The sequence below is a fragment of the Hyperoodon ampullatus genome (assembly GCF_949752795.1).
Source record: "Hyperoodon ampullatus genome assembly, chromosome: 1".
Lineage (NCBI taxonomy): Eukaryota > Metazoa > Chordata > Mammalia > Artiodactyla > Ziphiidae > Hyperoodon > Hyperoodon ampullatus.
This window is the reverse complement of record NC_136914.1, coordinates 13,732,517-13,750,964: the sequence shown is the minus strand read 5'-3', so window position 1 is coordinate 13,750,964 and position 18,448 is coordinate 13,732,517. Positions and strand designations below refer to the sequence as shown.

Sequence of the window (18,448 nt, the reverse complement as noted above, 5' to 3'; positions counted from 1 at the left end):
GACACGGGTTCGAGCCGTGGTCCAGGAAGATCCCACGTGCCGCAGAGCAACTAAGCCCGTGAGCCACAACTACTGAAGCCCATGCTCTGCAGCAAGAGAAGCCACCGCCATGAGAAGCCCACGCACCGCAACCAAGAGCAGCCCCCGCTCGCCGCAACTAGAGAAAGCCCGCGCACAGCAACGAAGACCCAACGCAGCCACAAATAAATAAATAAATAAATTTATAAAAGACAAACAAAAAAACAATCTCAAAACTAGCGAACATTCTGAAGCTTCTGAAGCTGACACAGTAGTAAAAAGGTAAAAATGTACATTTTGGCTATTTAAACTGGTTTAGAAATAGATAGCTAGTTCCTTATTTTACCTCGAGTATTCTCTGCCAACAGTGGTGGCAGAGAATAAGACGCTTAAATTCTCTGCCAACAGCGGTTTACCTCTGTGACCTGAGGATGGGGGTAAAAAAAAGGGGGGAGCATGTTCACTTTTTACATTTCTGTATTTTTTCAAGTTCTTTTTTCTACCAAGTATTTGCTACCTATGTAATTTAAAAAAAAATAAAATATTCTGCTTCTGTTTTTCCAGGCCATCTTTCCTGGTGATCTGAATATTTAAAATTCTTATTCAGGTTTATCATATTCTATGTAAAGGGGAAAACTGATTCCAGAACTTTCTTGATATAAATTTTTATTTGTTTGAAACGTTCTCATAAACCACACACCCAGTCTATGGCATAGATTGTGGTGACAGTTTCATGAACGTATACTTAACTCCAAATTCATGAAGTTGTATATGTTAAATATGTACAGCCTTTTGTATATGAATCATGTCTCTAGTTAAAAACAAAAATCGCAATCAGGTTTTATATAAGATTAGAATGCATCAGGCCAAATCTTCTGTCACTACACTAGAATTTTCCAAACACAGCCTCCTGTAACTGCAAATAAAGCCTCTGATGGGAACATAAGCGAGTACAACAGATTTGAACAACTTTTAAAAACTCTACCATAAACCTTTTGTTTCCTCAACTGTTATTTCAAAACCTTGATGTCATCCTTTTGGGAGGAATTTTCCCAGACTAAAGCCTCCTGACTGGCAGTAAAAGCACTGAGTGCCCACTTTGTTTTACCCAATATATCAGACCCTAAAAATGGGGAGCAGTCATAGGGAGAAAAATTAATAGAGCAGTGTAAACTAAGGTGCTGCTTCATTAGAGGTGACTGACCTCTCCATGACCACTTCCTGCATCCCTCTTAGAAAGATCTAATAGATTCCACAGCCTTTATTTCAGTCATAAGACTCACTCACTAACTTTTCCACCAATCCTTTTAGCAGATGTCTCATAACATGATCATTATTGTGCTTATGAATGAAGGTGATGAGGACCTTTTGAGAAACTGTCACCACACTGCTTCATCCCACATCATAAAAGCAGTGATACTGACCTTCTCCCCTCAAGGTATTACCCCCATCTATCTGCAGAAGGCTAACAAGTGTAAACTTTTCAGGTCCTTGCTAATACCACCACTCTTTGAGTCTACCATTGGACCCAAGTCTCTCCAGGTGTTTGAGTGGTAGTATAAAAACCAGTGAATTCGTGCCTCTAAAAGAAAAAAGAAAGGCAATGAATTTCTTTCTATTCCATAGATAGTTACTGGCCTAGTGCTTCAGCCTCAGCCAGTGCTCCAGCTTTCCCTGGTCATGACTCCCATGCAGATCACTGCATTTGTACAGCACACTGGGGGAACTGGATGAAGCTGGTCAGAGCCAGACGTGACTGGCTTGACACAGGGAGGAAGGGAGGTGCTTGGGAAGTCTCAGGCCCCACTCAGCCCCGCAGGGCTCATTCTTGACACACTGGTTGGGAAGCTCAGCCTAGCCCTTCAGCTCGCTGAGTCTCAGGTCTGTGAAGCAAGCCAGTAACCAATACTAAATTCAACGAAGCCTGCTGGACTGTTTTCCCAGAGTCAGTCAGTTACTGGGTATGACCTTCAAACTATGAGATTTAAAACAGCAGCATGTGCACGTGCGTGTGCGTGTATGTGTGTGTGTGTGAATTTTACCCTCTTTTTCGTCTCCCATCCTCATTCAGCAAGATTTTTCTTTTTAATACCAAATTAACAGAAAGTGCTATGAAGCATAGAAGATGGAACAGATACAGATTGTGCCCTCAAGGAAACCTCTCTCCTGTAGGGGAAATAAGACATTTATATAAATATATATTTGCTGAGTGAATAAAAGATTAATTGCATGAGGTAAACAGTGACACTTTCCAGAAAAGAGTTATAAATAAACTTCTATGGCAGTGAGGCAGGAAAAGTTTCCTTCTGGACAGGTTAAAGGAATCGTGAGAGAAGAAAGCACTGATACCAAATCGAGTAAGAGGCTGCTACGGGACTCAGTTATCCACCAGGGCAGAAGAAAGGAAGCAGAATATCCGACCATTTAACATGAATAGTTTGGAAACCAATTTCTGCTAAAAAGAGGTGGGGTGTGGGGTTGAGGACAATGGGAAAGAGAAGGTTGGAATTAAAATTAAAATTTACAAAAGTTTTCTGATAGGTTTTTATTGCTTTCCTCACCCCTCCTTATATCAGATAATTGAGAGCCTGAGGACCTGTTAATATTTTTTAAAAGCGACTCACTCCACCTACAGAAAAGGGATTCTGGGTTACAAGCCAGTCCCTGTGATCACCCTTCAACTGTCAGTCAGACGTTTTCTTTCCTGAAGGAATTCCAAGGAATAAGGAAGCTTCAGCTTATCACCAATGTCAAGAGTTTACAGTAAGCAGTGCTGTGTCCCACAGAATCCTATAACCTGCTTTAGCTAAATCCATTTCTGAATTACCCAGTCAAGTGGTATGAAAAGAGCTGTCCTTCCATGGCTCTGAATTCCTCTAAATGCTGGAGAAATTCACACGACCACTTTTCATTTCTGAAGCTGACACAGCTTAAAAGTCACTGTTGGGCTTCCCTGGTGGCGCAGTGGTTGAGAGTCCGCCTGCCGATGCAGGGGACACGGGTTCGTGCCCCGGTCCAGGAAGATCCCACACGTCGCGGAGCGGCTGGGCCCGTGAGCCAAGGCCGCTGAGCCTGCGCGTCTGGAGCCTGTGCTCCGCAACGGGAGAGGCCACAACAGTGAGAGGCCCGCGTACCGCAAAAAAAAAAAAAAAAAAAAAAAAAGTCACTGTTGGAAAGCTGGGCCCATGCAACCCCATCTCTTCTTGAAAGAGAAAAGTCCTAGTTATTTCCACCTGTCTCAAGAGGGTGAGAAGCTTCTGCCTCACGGCGTTCTCATACAGGGGGTGAAAGCAAGGTAAAAGAACCCTGCTGTGAAAAATATTTTAACTAGTGGTAGAACACAGGAAATACTAGTTACGACATCAGCATTAAGGTACCACACACAATGTCCAGTCACCCCAAAGACAAGCATTTAGAACACTTTGAGTCAGGAGCTGTATCCCTCCTATATCTACCCATCTTACTGCTTGGACCGTGATGATATGGCTTTGAAGAACTTTGCTAAATAGTCTCCTGACTAATCTCAGGAGGAAAGAGAATATGCTGAGAAAATTATGAAGTTGCAGAACCAATGAGGTGGCTGAATCTTCTTTCAAAAGGAGATCAGGAAACTGGACCACGATGTCCGAGAGTGTGCTGAACACAGAGTGAGTGTGCATTACACTTGGAAGAGAGCGTGAATCAGCCACTACCGGAACTACACACAGTGGTCCCTGACAAAAACGATCCCCACCTGTGTGACTTTATGGAGACTCATCTGAACGAGGAGGTGAAATCCATCAAAGACCTGCGTGACCACCTAACCCACCTATGCAAGATGGGCGTCCCTCAATCTGGCACGGCAGAGGCTCTCTTTGACAAGCACACCTTTAGAGGCAAAGATGGCAGAGCTGAGTCTTAGGCCATAGCCACGGGGGTGTAACTAAGCAGGACGCTATGGGACCTTCCCGGGACAGACCCTCCCCCATATCCTCTGCTGGATCTCCTCTCTGAAGTACCCAGATAACAGGAGCTGATGCACATTTCCGGAGTTGTTTTGCAGATGCTAAAACCACTACCAAATGGAAGAAATTAACTACTTGAGGTCATACATGGTCATGACTATGTAGCCCACAGACCTGCTGGTAATGTTAACCCCTGTGACACCACCCTGTTCCCTCACCATCAACCAAGCAGAGAAATGTGTGCCAGTTGATCACATACTCTGGGACTCCCCTCCCTCCCCTGAAACCCATCTGGGAGTTGGGGTGTTTTGAGCACTAACTGCCCTGGGTTCATTGCTTGGCGCCTGCACTCAACGCTGCACCTTCCTTCACCGCAGCCAGATGTCAGACTGGCTTTACTGCACACGGGTGAGCAGACCCAAGTTTGGTTCGGTAACAGGGGGTGACTGACATCCCCGGTCCCCAAAGCAGTACTTGCATGTTGGGGTTACTTTGACTTTTCTATAAATGGTACTGAAATATTCACTTAAAATTCTCTCATTCATATCATTCCTCCAAATAAAGTAATTAGGTACCTACTCCCCACCCCCCAACAAACAAAATAAAACAAAACCGTGAGGGCTACCTGCCATCAAAGAAGAAGAACTTCCCCCGTCCGTTCTTTTCTCCATGAATGAAGTTGCCCTCAAATCTGTCTGTGGAGGAGTAGGTGACTGTGCAGAAGCCGTGCGGTAATCCATCATCATCCAGGTGCCCTGGAGAAAGGGAAACACAAGGCAAACCTTAACATCGTCCATGCTCACCCATCATCATCTGTGCTCAGATGCTGCCAGCAAGTGCCCCGTGCAGCTCAGGGGTCCCTTCCCTGCCTGAGGGGAGAGCGAACACCAAGCTTTCTCTGCCGGCATCGGCACCATCAACTCCGCTCTTAGGTACAGTTTAGAAAGGACGGGTCCACAATAGAGGGCCTTAGACACGTGTAAGGTTATGAACCAAAACCACGCTCATAGTCCACTGGGGACTGAGAGTTATTCTCAATAATAACACTGCAGTGTGAGTTTCAGTTGACCCAGTACTTCCCCACAGGGTACTGCTCACGTTTGGAATTAACGCCCCCGAACTCTCATGCTTCACGGAAACATAGCTGAGATGGCACACTGTCTTGGCAATAAGTTATCTGGTTCTAGAACTAAGTATACAATACGACTTCATACATCATTATATAGTATGATGTGGAGCACTGCTAGCCAGGCGCCCTCTGAAAAGGATAGAGCCACGTCTTCAAGACTGCCCTCATATCTACACCTCACTGTACTGACACATGAACTCAGAGTCCCTCTAAGCTTACACTTAAGCTTAACATTGAACTTACTGCTTTACTTTACAAAATCTTTCAGCTTTGAATGTTCAGTAATCACCTTGTCATACACCTTCTACCCACTGTGTTCAGAGGGTTTGTGCTTTAAATGTAGCTAGAAGTATCCACATGACCATTTAAGCAGTGATTTTGAACATCAGCAGCAATTACTACACTGTGATCTTTAAACTGCTGGTTCTTCTTGGGTCACCGATTGGTGTACTCTTATATTTACGGTTACAGTCAACGTTTAGGTTTTTTATTATTATCTACATATTTCACAAAACCCAGGAGTCACCTCACTGGTGTCTCCCCAGTCATTCTGGTGAATTAATTTTGCAGAGGTGGGTGAAAATGAAGGCAGCAGTTAATCTACTGGCTTTCTCCTGGGTTAATGACCTGAGTCATGGATGAGAAAGGTATAAAAGCATTAAATACTGTGTGCAATGCAGGGACATTAAACACTTAAATGTGGCTTCCAGATGGCTCACAGACATGAAAGAAAACACAAAGCATATCACCACAATGAATGCTTTCCTCTCCTAAAAGAATTTCTTCTAAAGTGATAAACGAATATCATCCCTTAGAAGAATAGGAAGTAAGCTCTCTTATAAAGAACGAAAAAGCTCTTTATTTGTATTATTGATTACATAGACATAAAATAAAAATGAACAAATGCACTGTTGTACTGCTACATCTGATTCTGCATAGAATGAATTACCTAGAATAGATTACATTAAAACGTGGCTACTTAAATAAATCACAATCAATAAGGTTCCTTTCCTCTTAACCCAGATTTTTTTCTAACAAGGGCCAGGAAATTAATGGTTAGGAGGGAAGTAGGCCACAATTGCTTCCTTCTTGCTCAAAAACCAAAAACTGTACCTGACATAATTCAATGACACTTGAGTCATATGAAGTAATTTGGACAATTATTTTCTAAATACCTACTGATGGCGTTTCTCTCACTGAAATAAATTATATCTACCTTTTCTCCTTTCATTAAAAAAAAACCACTCAGTGTATAGTTAAAAGCTTTCTTTTATGAAATGTTGCTCAGATCAAATTAAATTTAGCTATTTGCATTCCTACAAATTTTGTATTCCACTTCTGATTTAGGTATAACTATCAGAATAATCATTTTGACCTTATATTGAGGTACTTACTAATTTATTGAAAACACTTTCCCCATAGAAAACGGTTCACATATTTCAGACTTTATAAAGTTAATGTTTGATAAAATTAGTTATTCTACTTTAGATCAAGAGAAATATTATGATAAACATGAACACTAAGGGGAAAAAAATCCAATGTTAATTCATTTCCACCTTTGCTCAGTTGCAACAGTCCTATCCTATTTCTGAATAAAACACTGCAGGTGCACCCTCAGCAATGGCATTTAGATATTAGAGAAACTTGGAAGCATCACAGAACACACTAAAAGCACCTGAAGGACAGTACTGAACCCCACTGAGATGAAAGCAAAAAAATCAACCCTGCTCCATGAAGGATGCTCACGCCCATGCCTCCTTCCACAGGCCAGTGAACAGAAGTCCCATCACCTGGTTAGGCTCTAGGGAGGGAGAACAGAGAAGCTGCTGAATGATGGCTGTTTCTCTGGTGACACTGTGTGTTTAGAAAGAAGGCTCAGACTTGTGACGATTCCCTGCCTTTCTAAAGGTGTTTAGGCTGCTTGCTGTGAGAAATCTCCCTCTATCAGATCACAGCAGAATCCTCTGGTTGGCTCATTTGTTTTGTTTTCTTCTCATCCTTCCAAAAGGAGGATGATGTGATCAATGACCAGGATGTGACCAATGACCGGGATCAATGAAAAGGAGCTAAAAGTTAAGGCTTGTGATCATTCAAGACTTCCACCCTGAATTTGTAACAGCCGGAGGTGGTGTTCCTAGCAGTAGAACTTTATGTTTAAAACAACAGCCACAACCAAAACAATAACAACAACTAAGGGACCTTCCAAGGAAAGAAAAGTCAGGAAGAAAAGGCATTAGGCTGGGACTTCCCTGGTGGAGCAGGGGTTAAGAATCCGCCTGCCAATGCAGGGGACACGGGTTTGAGCCCTGGTCCGGGAAGATCCCACATGCCACCTGTGCTTTAGAGCCTGCGAGCCACAACTACTGAGCCCGTGTGCCACAACTACTGAAGCCTGCGCACCTAGAACCCATGCTCCGCAGCAAGAGAAGCCACCGCAACGAGAAGCCCGCGCACCGCAACGAAGAGTAGCCCCTGCTCGCTGCAGCTAGAGAAAGCCCCCGCGCAGCAACGAAGAACCAATGCAGCCAAAAATAAATAAATTAATTTTAAAAAGAAAAAGAAAGAAAAAAAGGAGAAGAGATTAGGTTACTGAGACCTCATATCTCCTATCAATGTTAGTGCAAGAGAAGCTTCTGGTACAACTCTTGTTCCACTGCCATTTGGACAATAAGATCATGTAATATCTGTCTTGCTAGCAACAGTCAATTTAATGGAGAGGGAGACTGATACACAGAGAAGAAAAAAATCTGTATACCTACTATGCATCAGGCACTGGGTTATGTAATTTCCTGTTATCCAAATTAAACCTTACAACCATCCCTCAAATTCCAATCTTATAGATGAGGAAGTCACTGCTATGTGCCCAAGAAACACATTAACTGCTACCCTGAATGCGCTCATGGATGCTGAAGGCCCCTTCCCCCAAACCTCCAATCCCTTTTCTCTCTGGTCAAGGGCAAACTGGCTGAACACCCTTTCTTCCCTGCCGATGGTGGAAGAAGTGACCTCTAAAGAGGGGGGTGTTCTCAGGTCCCAGGCAGAGAAGTGGAAGACGCCTTCGAAGTTAAGATAGTTCTCACAGAACCACCAGGATCTTCAGCAGCATATCCTGGTGGCAAATGTCTGTCTCTTCCAAGTGTTACCCAATGCAAAGAGAAACACTAGTCCAGCTTGCTCTGATTGAGATCAATCTGTGCAATGTGCCAAGTCAGCCAACAGCCTTCCGGGCCAATTCCCACTCAACAGAGGTTGAACGCCAACCCAAACAACAAGGAAAACCCACTTGAATGACTGCTCTGTGTTGGGAATGCGGTCCCAGCTCGTGTGCCATATATCTGTCTGCAGCGCGGTTTTAAATATTGACTGAAGTTAGAGGAAGAGGGAATAAAACATAACCGTCTCACAAGTCTAGTTTTTCACTTTGTTCTAAAGATCATTATCTACTGAACAGAGAGAAAGTTCAATTTTTTCCCCATGGGTTCCCTCGGAGCTTTTTCCTGAACCTGATGAGAGCCAGGCCTGTGTTCTATGCAGTGACGTTACCTCTCAGCACAGGAAATTCCCTCTGGATCGGACACCTGGCTGCTTACTGCCTCAGACTTATTCACAGGAGATCTGAGTGTGTGTGTATATATGTGTGCGTTTCCCTCAGAACCAGAGGCCCTTACATGCATTGTTGGTTTTGTATAATAGAACTACTTTAAAAAAAAAAAAGTAATAATAATAAAAAGGCAAACTTATTCTGTTTAGTGCAAAGAATGTGCCCTCATGATGATACACTTATGCTGGTGGTTAAAAACATAATTTGAGGGCTTCCTTGGTGGCGCAGTGGTTGAGAGTCCGCCTGCTGATGCAGGGGACACGGGTTCATGCCCCGGTCCCAGAAGATCCCACATGCCGCGGAGCGGCTGGGCCCATGAGCCATGGCCACTGAGCCTGCGCGTCCGGAGCCTGTGCTCCACAACAGGAGAGGCCACAACAGTGAGAGGGCCCGCGTGCCGCAAAAAAAAAAAACATAATTTGAGTTTTGAGAGTAATCCCTTGCAAGAACTCAATTATTGTGAGGGTCTTAATTTTAATGTGAGGCCTACACATAGAGGGTGCTACCAGGACACCTAGCCTGTATTTTTCCTAAGTACAGAGCATGAGCAGTCTTATTAGAGACAGGCAGGATGAGATAATAGGGGGACTGTTAGAAATGCTCTTAATATTTGAGGGGTTGGGACAGTGAAACATGGAGATGCTTGTTTTCATTCTGGCTCTTTAGTTCTGGAGACTCTGCTATTTCCCATTTTTGAGGATCCTTCCTCGATGTCTCTTTTATGTTTCGAGGCCTTTCTGTTTTTTCCTACCCTCGAGACCGCTACTGCAAAGAGCCTGTTAGGTGGTCGCCTCACCAGCTCCCCACTGCCTGTTCATCCCATCCTCCCGCCCTCCCAGAGCAGAGCCTTCATCCTCCACTCCCAGCTCTAAAGAGCCCTCACGTGGCCCACGGCCTCCAGACGGAGTCCACGATCTCGGCCTGTGACGAGCCTCCTTCCCCTGTCTCATCCTCCACTTTTCTCCTCCTAGGCCCTCTGTTACAGCAGAACCCAGGGATTCGTCTCTGAATGTGCCTGCATAATTCCACTCCTCTCTTTTTTTTTCCCCCTTTCTTTTTAATGTCTTTGTGCTCCTGGGTTAGTATTCAATTAGCTGAAATTCCTTGATGATATTAATGAGTCACATGTAAGGGTGTCCCTTTCCTTGTAGGATGATATCAGTCTCATTGAATTTTGCCAATCTAATTAGAGAAAACTTTTATCTCAACATTTTCATTTGTATTTATTTAATGAAATTGTGTCTTTTCAAATGCTTATTGGTCATCTGCGTTTTTCTTGTGAATTATTGTTTCATTCCACACCTCTCTTTACTCCCAAAGTTCCCCTCTGGACTGGACTCAACTCCACGCCACCTCTTCCGGGAAGTCCTCCCCCATCTATTTCCCCAAGCTAGATGCAATTTTTACTTCCTCTCAACCACCATCATTCAATGGTTTAGATGTGATATATTTATTTCAAATTATATTAGGGACTACATTGTATTCATCTTTGTGTCTACGGGTAGACGAAGAAATAGATGTAATGACGATTTCTATTCCCAAAGCTAAACATCACTCCCAGAAGAACCAATGAGCCTCAAGGAGTTTTTTAAAAACCACAGCAGGAGGGCTTCCCTGGTGGCCCAGTGGTTGAGAGTCCGCCTGCCGATACAGGGGACACGAGTTCGTGCCTCGGTCGGGGAAGATCCCACATGCCGTGGAGCGGCTGGGCCCGTGAGCCATGGCCGCTGAGCCTGTGCGTCCGGAGCCTGTGCTCCGCAAGGGGAGAGGCCACAACAGTGAGAGGCCCGCGTAACAAAAAAAAAAAACAAACCACAGCAGGAGCTCAGGTGATGTTTGCACGCCTGCTGAGGCCCAGGGCTACCTTCCCAAGGGAGCACAGCCAGCGCTGTACACAGACACTCCCTCCACCCACCTGCCCTCGGGGATTCATCCACCCTGAGCTTAGAACTCCACCCAAGCTACAGTTCCACCTGACAGAGAATCCAAATGTACGTGAGGTGACAAAAGACTCAAGTCCTGAAGAGATCAATTTCTTCCCCAGAGTATGTTTCTAAGGAGGAAGAAAAAGAAGAAAAAGCGTATCTGTTGCAGAGGCTGTAAGTTAAATTCTCTTTCCCCAAATACATTTTTCTGAAAGTCACCAAACTCTTTCAGAACCAACCTCTAAAGAGTGACATTGATAAAGAACGACACTGACGCAACATTTAACTGTGGCTTCCAAACTCAGTTACCAACTATTTCATATATTTGACTGACTCATTTAAAAAAAAGAAAGATGTAGAGAAACAGTTTGGTATGGCACAGTGCAGTTCTGGAGGTCCAAGCCTGTCTCCTACCTGGCTGAATGTCCTCAGATTAGTTCTTAACTTCTCTAAGCCTCAGTTCCCTCCTTTGTAAAATTAGGATAATATTACTAGGCACGTGATAAGACTGAATGGATAATGTGTGTGTGAAACACTTAGCACAGAGCCTGCACACGTAAGGACTAAACAATTACAGCAATGATAATTTCAGCTAAGACAAATAAACTACCGAGAGCACAGGCTCTGTATGTGGAGAGATATTCAGACTGGCCTTTTACCAGTCCCCCATGCATGTGTTAGATGTTAAGTAAAGACTATTACAGACAGCACTTAAAAGTCCAAGAATGGCTAAAGAAAAGCCTACTTTTACACATGCATGCTCTAGACACTGTGAGTTTGAGCCTTGGGTGCATCTAAGGATTTTTAAAATTTCTGTGTTACTCTAATTGTTTACTGTTAGGTACAACTGAGTCACTGTGTGTCCCGGATTGCCCCAGACATTCAAGGTTTAAGCCAGTTGTCCCAGCGTAAGTATTAAATAGTGACCCTTCTCAAGTATGTTCTGATTTTGGACAATAATGCATGTGGTCACCCTACATAACAGAACCTTCCTTGCTTATATGAAGAAATTTCTCTGCTTTCACCCATTGAGCAATCTCAAAAACAACATCGGTGCATTTCTAAAGCTGCTTGTTCACATTCTGCAAGGAGCCTGGGACCGTGGACAACTGGGCCTTGTGTTTCCAAACAGCTTCAAAGGGGAAGATGGGTTAACCTCGGGAGCACTGCCTGTGATCAAGGGTTTGAGTTAAATTTTTATGAGTAAAAGTAAACTTCTGAAGAATGAGAGCCAGTCCTAACAATTTGAGAAGAGCATTTTTCAATTATCTTTCGTAATATGAAGGCACACGTAGTCAATAATTTACATTTAAAGAAGGCTTCCATCTAACATCTTTGTGCCCCAGTAAGTCCCAGCATTGGCTTTACTCATTGGAGAGAAACAGTTCAGGACACTGTGAAATTAAAACACCACCATCAACACTCCTTGAAGCTGGATAAAGAAATAAGAAGTTTCAATAGTTACATTAAGGCAGTTAGCTTTTATAGAATTCAGAAATCTTATTCTACTTAATCTCTCCTTAAGACCTCGGGAGCACTACAAAAGGAGTCAATGATGTTGACATAAAAACTGATTTTTTTTTTTCTCCCAAAGTAGCAATAAGTATGCAACCTCATGCATCTGTAAGGGTCGCCACTTTGTCTTTCTTTACCATTTCTGAGAGCTTGTTTATACAAATTAGATAGAAACCATATTCAACCAAAAGGCTTAAAAAATATTTACCTAGATATCTGGTTAAAATATTCCGGAATAACATCACGCAACACTGCAAAACATGACGACGTACTGTGTACGGTAGAATCAAATAAATAAATACGCTAAAGAGTATTTTCCAGTATTCACTGTTACAAAATCATAACATCTCCTGATACAAACAACTAGATTGTATAACGTCCCCACCTCGCTTTTTAGAACCAGCAAAAAAAAAAAAAAAAAAAAAAAAGGTGGAGAAACTCAGCAAAACAAAGTGGCGAGAAAAGTCGGGGGAGGGGCGCTGGAAGCGAAGGGGCGGAGAAACACGACACCAAGGCGGTGATATCACCCACAGCCAACAGCATGGAATTCAGAAAGTTAAGTGTCACCCAGCAATTTCAGTCCGGGCTTGCGGCGCGCCTGCACAGCGTGGCGGCGGCGGCACCCGCCTGGGAAGCAGGAAGGGGGAAGGGCGGTTTGACTGAGTTCGCTCGGGGGCAGCAGAGGCCAGGGCCACCCGCCTCCCCGCCGGCGTGCGTTCAAGCCCTGGGTCGGGAGCGTTGTCCATGGCTCTGCAATGATTTCATCGTTTCGGAGAAGCGACCGCCCGGACCGCGGCTGCCACGTGCCTGGTCCGGCCCCGTGCGCTGCGCCGGGAGACGGACCCGGACGCGGCCGCGGTCACCGCGGGTCGCAGCGGCGAGCGGAAGGAAAGGGCTGGCGCCCGGAGAGGGGCTCGGGCTTGCCAAAACCGGGCGGGGGGACTGCTCCACGGAGACGGCCGGCCGCGGGGGGCTGAACTCCTGCGCACCGCCACCTCCCATCCCCGAAAGGGGGAAGGCCGGAGTGCCCGGCAGGTTTCGCAACTCCGAAGGCGGATGCAGGCGGTGACCGGGCGGGATGGAGCAGCAGCGCTCTCCCGGAGACCCCGGCCCAGCCGAGACCCGTTCCCGGCCTGCGCCCCGCCGCGCAGTGCGCGCTCCCAGTGGCGTGGCCGTGGCGGTCCGGCCCCTGCCCAAGCAGCGGGCCACCCGCGTAGGGGACAGTGGCGGCCGCGGGGCCCGGCGCCGCGCAGGTCGCAGCCCGCCACTCCTTCCGCGTTCCGTGCCCTCGGCGCCTCCTCCCCGGGCCCCAGAGAAATGCTTGTACCTTCCACAGCCTCCTCCACCATCTCGTCGTCGCTATCCATGGCGGCTGGGGACCCTGCCCAGCTCGGGGCCGCGCGGCTGCCTCCCGTCCCTCCGGGTGCTCCCGGCGGCTGAGCGAGCGCTGGGGCTGAACCCTGCGAGTTTGGAGGAGGAGGAAGAGGAGGAGCAGTCGGGGCTGGCTCGCACTGCCTCCCCCTAGAGCCCTTTCAATTCCTTGGCCTTAAGCTGCTCCCGCAGCAGCCGTCCCTCCTCCTTCGCCCACTTGCCCCTCGCTTCCGAGGCTCCGGGGTGCCGCCGTGGCCGCCGCCGCCGCTGCAACTTTCTCCTGTAATACCCCCTCTTTGTTATCGAGCAGCTGATCCGCTGACATCACCCAGCGCCGGTGCGCTCCCTCCCTCGCTGATTGACAGTTCCCCGTCCCTTCCCAGAAGTGAGGCTCCTTAAAACGAAAGACGCTCGGGGTCCGCGCTGGCGCTACGCCCCAGCCCACCAGCCCCCGGGCCCATCAGGGTTTATCTTTTGCTTTTGCGAGGCTTGGTGCGCTCCGAGCGCCAAGCCTGGTCCTGGGCGCCGCGGGCTCCTCGCGGGCACTTGGGACCTCCGGGTATCCGCCCTCTGGGGCTCAAAACTCCGACCTCCAACTGTGCCGGGGACCACTTGGAAGTCCGCCTGCAGTGTCCGCCAGTGCCCCCTCGGGACAGCCTCCAAAGAGCAAGTCAAGCTAAGGCAGCGTTCCTACAGCTCCAGCGCCTCAACTTCCTCTCGCCCTCGCCCCCACTTCACCCCGTTTGCCACCCGGAGCTGCACGAGTGCGGCACGCACTGGAGAGCAGGTGTCTCCGCGTTGCCGCATCACATCCGCGAGCAGGTTTCCCAAACTCAAGGGGGTGACATCCAGCCCAGATGCGGGTCTGCGGCTCCCACCCGTGCGCGCTGCGGCCCCCCCTCCTCGGGACCGTCAGGCGTCTCGGGTGATTCAGAAATTCAGCAGATCCAAATGGCAGCGGGCTCTTTATCAGGCAGGAAACAAGCGGCGCGGAAGGCCTTGGCAGTTCCCTCCTCGCGCTTGTGGTAACAGAAAAGGAGCCACCGAGCGGAGCTACTGAGGAGGGACCCTCCGTCTGGCGCGCCTCCCCCCCTGCACGTGTGATGTCCCCAGCCGTCTCCCTGTTTCTCCAAGTGCCAACCTTCCACAGATTCGGGCTCTTTAAGTGGAGAACATCACGGGGCACCCGCTTCGCAGCCCCGCCACTTAGCGTCATTATGGCGTTGCCTCTTACAGGTGGCGGCAAAGGGCGGCTGTAAATAGCTGGTTAAATGGATGCAAATGTACACAATGTGCCGTGGAATTACCGGGTGCCGCTTTGGGTGTCTGCCAAGAACAGCTACTGCACGGAGGGGGCGGGGGGGAGGATAGGAGGGAGCCGAGAAAGTTGTTCCATTTTGTTTTCTGAACCACGAATGAGACTTTGTGGATTTCAAAGTACTTCCAGTACCCAGGAGACCACGCCTTGCTTTTGGCTTTGTGCTTAAATGCCAGGTATTTTTATCGAGTATTGTGAGTTTCTTATTAAATTCAGTTTTTCCTCTGCGAAAAAAGAGAACAATGCTAGGGACATTTGTCCCATACACTGCCAGAAATTTCAACCTCTTTTGACTGTTTCAGAAAGAGAGGGAAGGGCCCTGGACCAGGCGTTAGGAAACTTGGGTCCTGATGCTGCTCACCTGCCTAAGGGCCCTGGGAAGACACTCCTCCCAGCCTGAATTCCTCCCCTAGGAGATCACAGGCTTCGGCTACACTGGTATCTGGCCCTCCAGCTTAGACTAGAGGCTCTGAGGTCCCCCAATTTAGGCTAAATTGATCAGAGGTCCTTCCGGCTTAGTCGATACCTTTCTGAAGTCTTCTGGCTTAAATTTAACCTCCTTAAAGTCCTCCAGAGCAGATACCTGGGCTCCAAAGCTGCAAAGAGAAGGGGTTCCTGCAGTGGAAGATGAAAGCCCCACTTTGGATTACATCATTTTCAAACATGACCTACAGAAACAGGATTTTATTTCTGATGTTAAAAAAAAAAAAAAAACAGCCATCACGTACTGAGCTTGGTCACTCACTGGTTTTGAGTTATATGATATTTTTTCTCATTTTCCCCTTTTAAACGTATCATCTCCTCTCTTACATGTTACACTGATGCACAAAAACCCGCCAGATGATCATCTTCTCCAGTTTCCAGTTTATTATCCAGGGCAAAAAAAAAAGATGCCGAGGGACTTCCCTGGTGACGCAGTGGTTAAGAATCCGCCTGCCAATGCAGGGGACACTGGTTCGAGCCCTGGTCCCGGAAGATCCCACATGCCGCAGAGCAACTAAGCCCGTGCACCACAACTGTGCTCTAGAGCCTGTGAACCACAACTACTCAAGCCCCTGCACCTGGAGCCCGTTCTCCACAACAGAGAAGCCACCGCAATGAGAAGCCCACGCACCGCAACAAAGAGTAGCTCCCGCTCGCCGCAACTAGAGAAAGCCCGCGCACAGCAACGAAGACCCAATGCAGCCAAAAATAAATAAATAAAATAAATTAATTTAAAAAAAAAAAGGTTTGCACATGAGGCAGGCAACACCCAGGACACAGTCCCAGCCCTCTCGCGCGACCACTCATGCCTGCTGACTCTGGGCCCAAAGTTTAGGCAAAATGTTTTGATGACTCCCTTAAGAGCCACTTGCATTTTTACACATCATTTTGTGTGTTTTCAATCCCCTTCTCTAGACTGACAGACTGATTCTTCTTTATAGACCCAGAACCCAGCACAGTGCCTGGTACAGAAGGAAGGTGAAGCTTTGTCAGTGATGATTGTGCAGAGAGGAATATTCTGTTTTATATAAACAGTGCTGAGTCTTTCTCACACTGCATCCTCTTCCTGTGTTTGGCAAAATGCTTTGTTTCAGTTCGAGTCTGAAGAGCGTTTTTGAGTTCTATTTTCCCACATCTACTGGCCCCAAATCTGCTTCCATTGCATTCTTTCCCACAGTTTTCTTCATTGAGAGCTCAGTTCATAAACCCTCTTTCCACTTGGCTTCCCGCCAGTCTCCTCTGTCATACTCTGTCCCCACCAGTGTGGTCATGGGCTAGAAAATCAATCATTGAGCTCTTAATCACAGTTTGGGGCGGCGGCAGCAGAGCTCAGCTCCTAACTCAGCAGATCCCAATGCACCAGAACAAGCCCTACCAGGGACAAAAAAGGGGTGGCTCAGGACATCCAACAGCCAGGCTCTGGGGTGGGACTTGCTTGCACGCTCACACCAAGGAGTGGCTCTTCTAAGCTGCCCTGCCTTGCTTCCTCTGCATCCAAGGATAAATCCCTCTCTTCCCACTCAGCTTGGGAAACAGAAGTCCCTCTTCCACTGCAGGAAGCAGTCAAAATACTGAGTTATTTTATTCATTTTACCACCCATGTCTTTCCCCAGAGAAGGCTGGTGCTTACTTACAAGACTGATACAACTTTTGCAATAAATATATTTTCATAGGCATCATGTATTTTATGCATGTTTTTACACTGAGGGGGAAAAATTCTGTCAATTCACCACTATGCGTGCTGGCAAATAGTGAAAAGCCTAGTGGATGTGGGACTTGTGTGGAATTCATTAGTCTGGCTGTCCCTGAGCCCTCATCCTGTCCTGCTGGTAGAGGCTGGAGGGGCCCAGGCGGTCTTCAGGGTCTTCATGCTCCTACGAGGCAGAGCCTCGCCAGGTGTCCTGGTGGATCTATGACTGGCGTGCCCGCTCTGTTTTGATCTTTTGCTTACACTGCTGGCAAGGAGATGAGGGCAGGATGAGTGAAGGAACTCTTCAATCATCATCAATACTCATTTGGGCACTGCTCACCCCTCAACAAGACTTTTTCCCACCAAATCTGCCAATGTGATTGAGTTTTCACCCTGTTTGTTTTGGTTCCTACAAGGGCTAGCCATGCAACTGGTCAATTAAGCTCTCTGGACCTTAGTTTTCCCATCTGTAAATGAGGAGGTTGGGCTACCAAAATGCTAAGCTCAAACCTTCTCTGTCCACCTTTCCTGGGGAAAAGCTAAATAGAGCATGAAGAGCTCCAGGGACATGCACAGAAAGAGAAAGGGGAAGAAGCAGGGGCAACCCTGGCAAATGGAATATTCAAGCCCCCGTGTCATCTCAGCGTAAGGGCCCTGAGATCTGGGGTTGAGGGAGGCACTTCATCTTGCTCTAGGAAGAGAAGCATGGGCCTTTCAGAAGAACCAAGGTTCTTGGCTTCTGAATCACTGAGTTGCTAATCAAGTGGCTAACTTTGTTAGTGACAACTGCAGAAGCTGGAGGGAGGGGCGGGGAGAGCAGCACTGAGGAGCAGGGTGTGGGGGAAGAGACGTGGATGAAAGGGAAGCATTTACAGCATGTGGAGCACAGCGAAGAGCAACTGGCAACATCAAGGGCACCAAATAAAGGTCCGGGAGCAAAGGAAGAGATGGAGAAAATTCATTCTGCTGGAAATAGACACGACTGCAGTCCTGAAGAGGACTCACAAATTCAGGGTGACCTGATTTGATTACAGCAACAGGAAGTGCAGGGGAGAGAGGGCAGGATGACCTGACCTGAGGAAGTGAATTAAATAATAGAGAAGACATTAGAGTTGCCATGGCATTTAAATATCTTGCACCACATTAAGCTTATTTTTCTCCCTTTGGCTTGATTCTTGTTCTTGCAACACGTTAATGTCATTGCAGTATATCCTGTAAACTAAATTTAGCCGTTTGGGGGCATGGAGGAAGGGAAGACACAGCCCAGGTCTCCCTATTTGGGTCCACTCTGGACAAATATTCTTCCTCCGCAGTGTGCCTGCTTCTTTTGGTCTTTCCATTATGGGATATGAAAACCCTTGTCAGGCTTGGGTCTGGTGAAGCTGCTTAATGACATGATTTGAAAAAAAAAGAAGAAGAAGAAAGAAAAATTGGAAACGATTTCAAAGAGGTGA

At 47.0% G+C, this 18,448-nt stretch overlaps 1 protein-coding gene and 1 pseudogene across 2 annotated transcripts in view; both read right to left on the bottom strand.

The window, feature by feature from the left end:
• Positions 1 to 13,514, bottom strand: part of SETD7 (SET domain containing 7, histone lysine methyltransferase) — a gene marked incomplete at its 3' end in the record, with an annotated part of 43,811 nt that extends 30,297 nt beyond the window's left edge. Inside the window, exons 1-2 of the mRNA XM_079702129.1 lie at positions 13,460 to 13,514; positions 4,588 to 4,717 (exon numbers count right to left, since the gene is read on the bottom strand). Of these exons, the coding sequence (XP_079558255.1) occupies positions 4,588 to 4,717; positions 13,460 to 13,499 (170 nt within the window). The 5' untranslated portion in view covers positions 13,500 to 13,514. The remainder of the gene's footprint in view (positions 1 to 4,587; positions 4,718 to 13,459) is intronic.
• Positions 13,515 to 14,678: 1,164 nt separating this feature from the next.
• Positions 14,679 to 18,448, bottom strand: part of LOC307057073 (transmembrane 9 superfamily member 1-like) — a 75,096-nt pseudogene continuing 71,326 nt past the window's right edge. The window contains exons 4-5 of the transcript in view: positions 15,348 to 15,417; positions 14,679 to 15,045 (exon numbers count right to left, since the gene is read on the bottom strand). The product of the transcript in view is annotated as a transmembrane 9 superfamily member 1-like (transcript). The remainder of the gene's footprint in view (positions 15,046 to 15,347; positions 15,418 to 18,448) is intronic.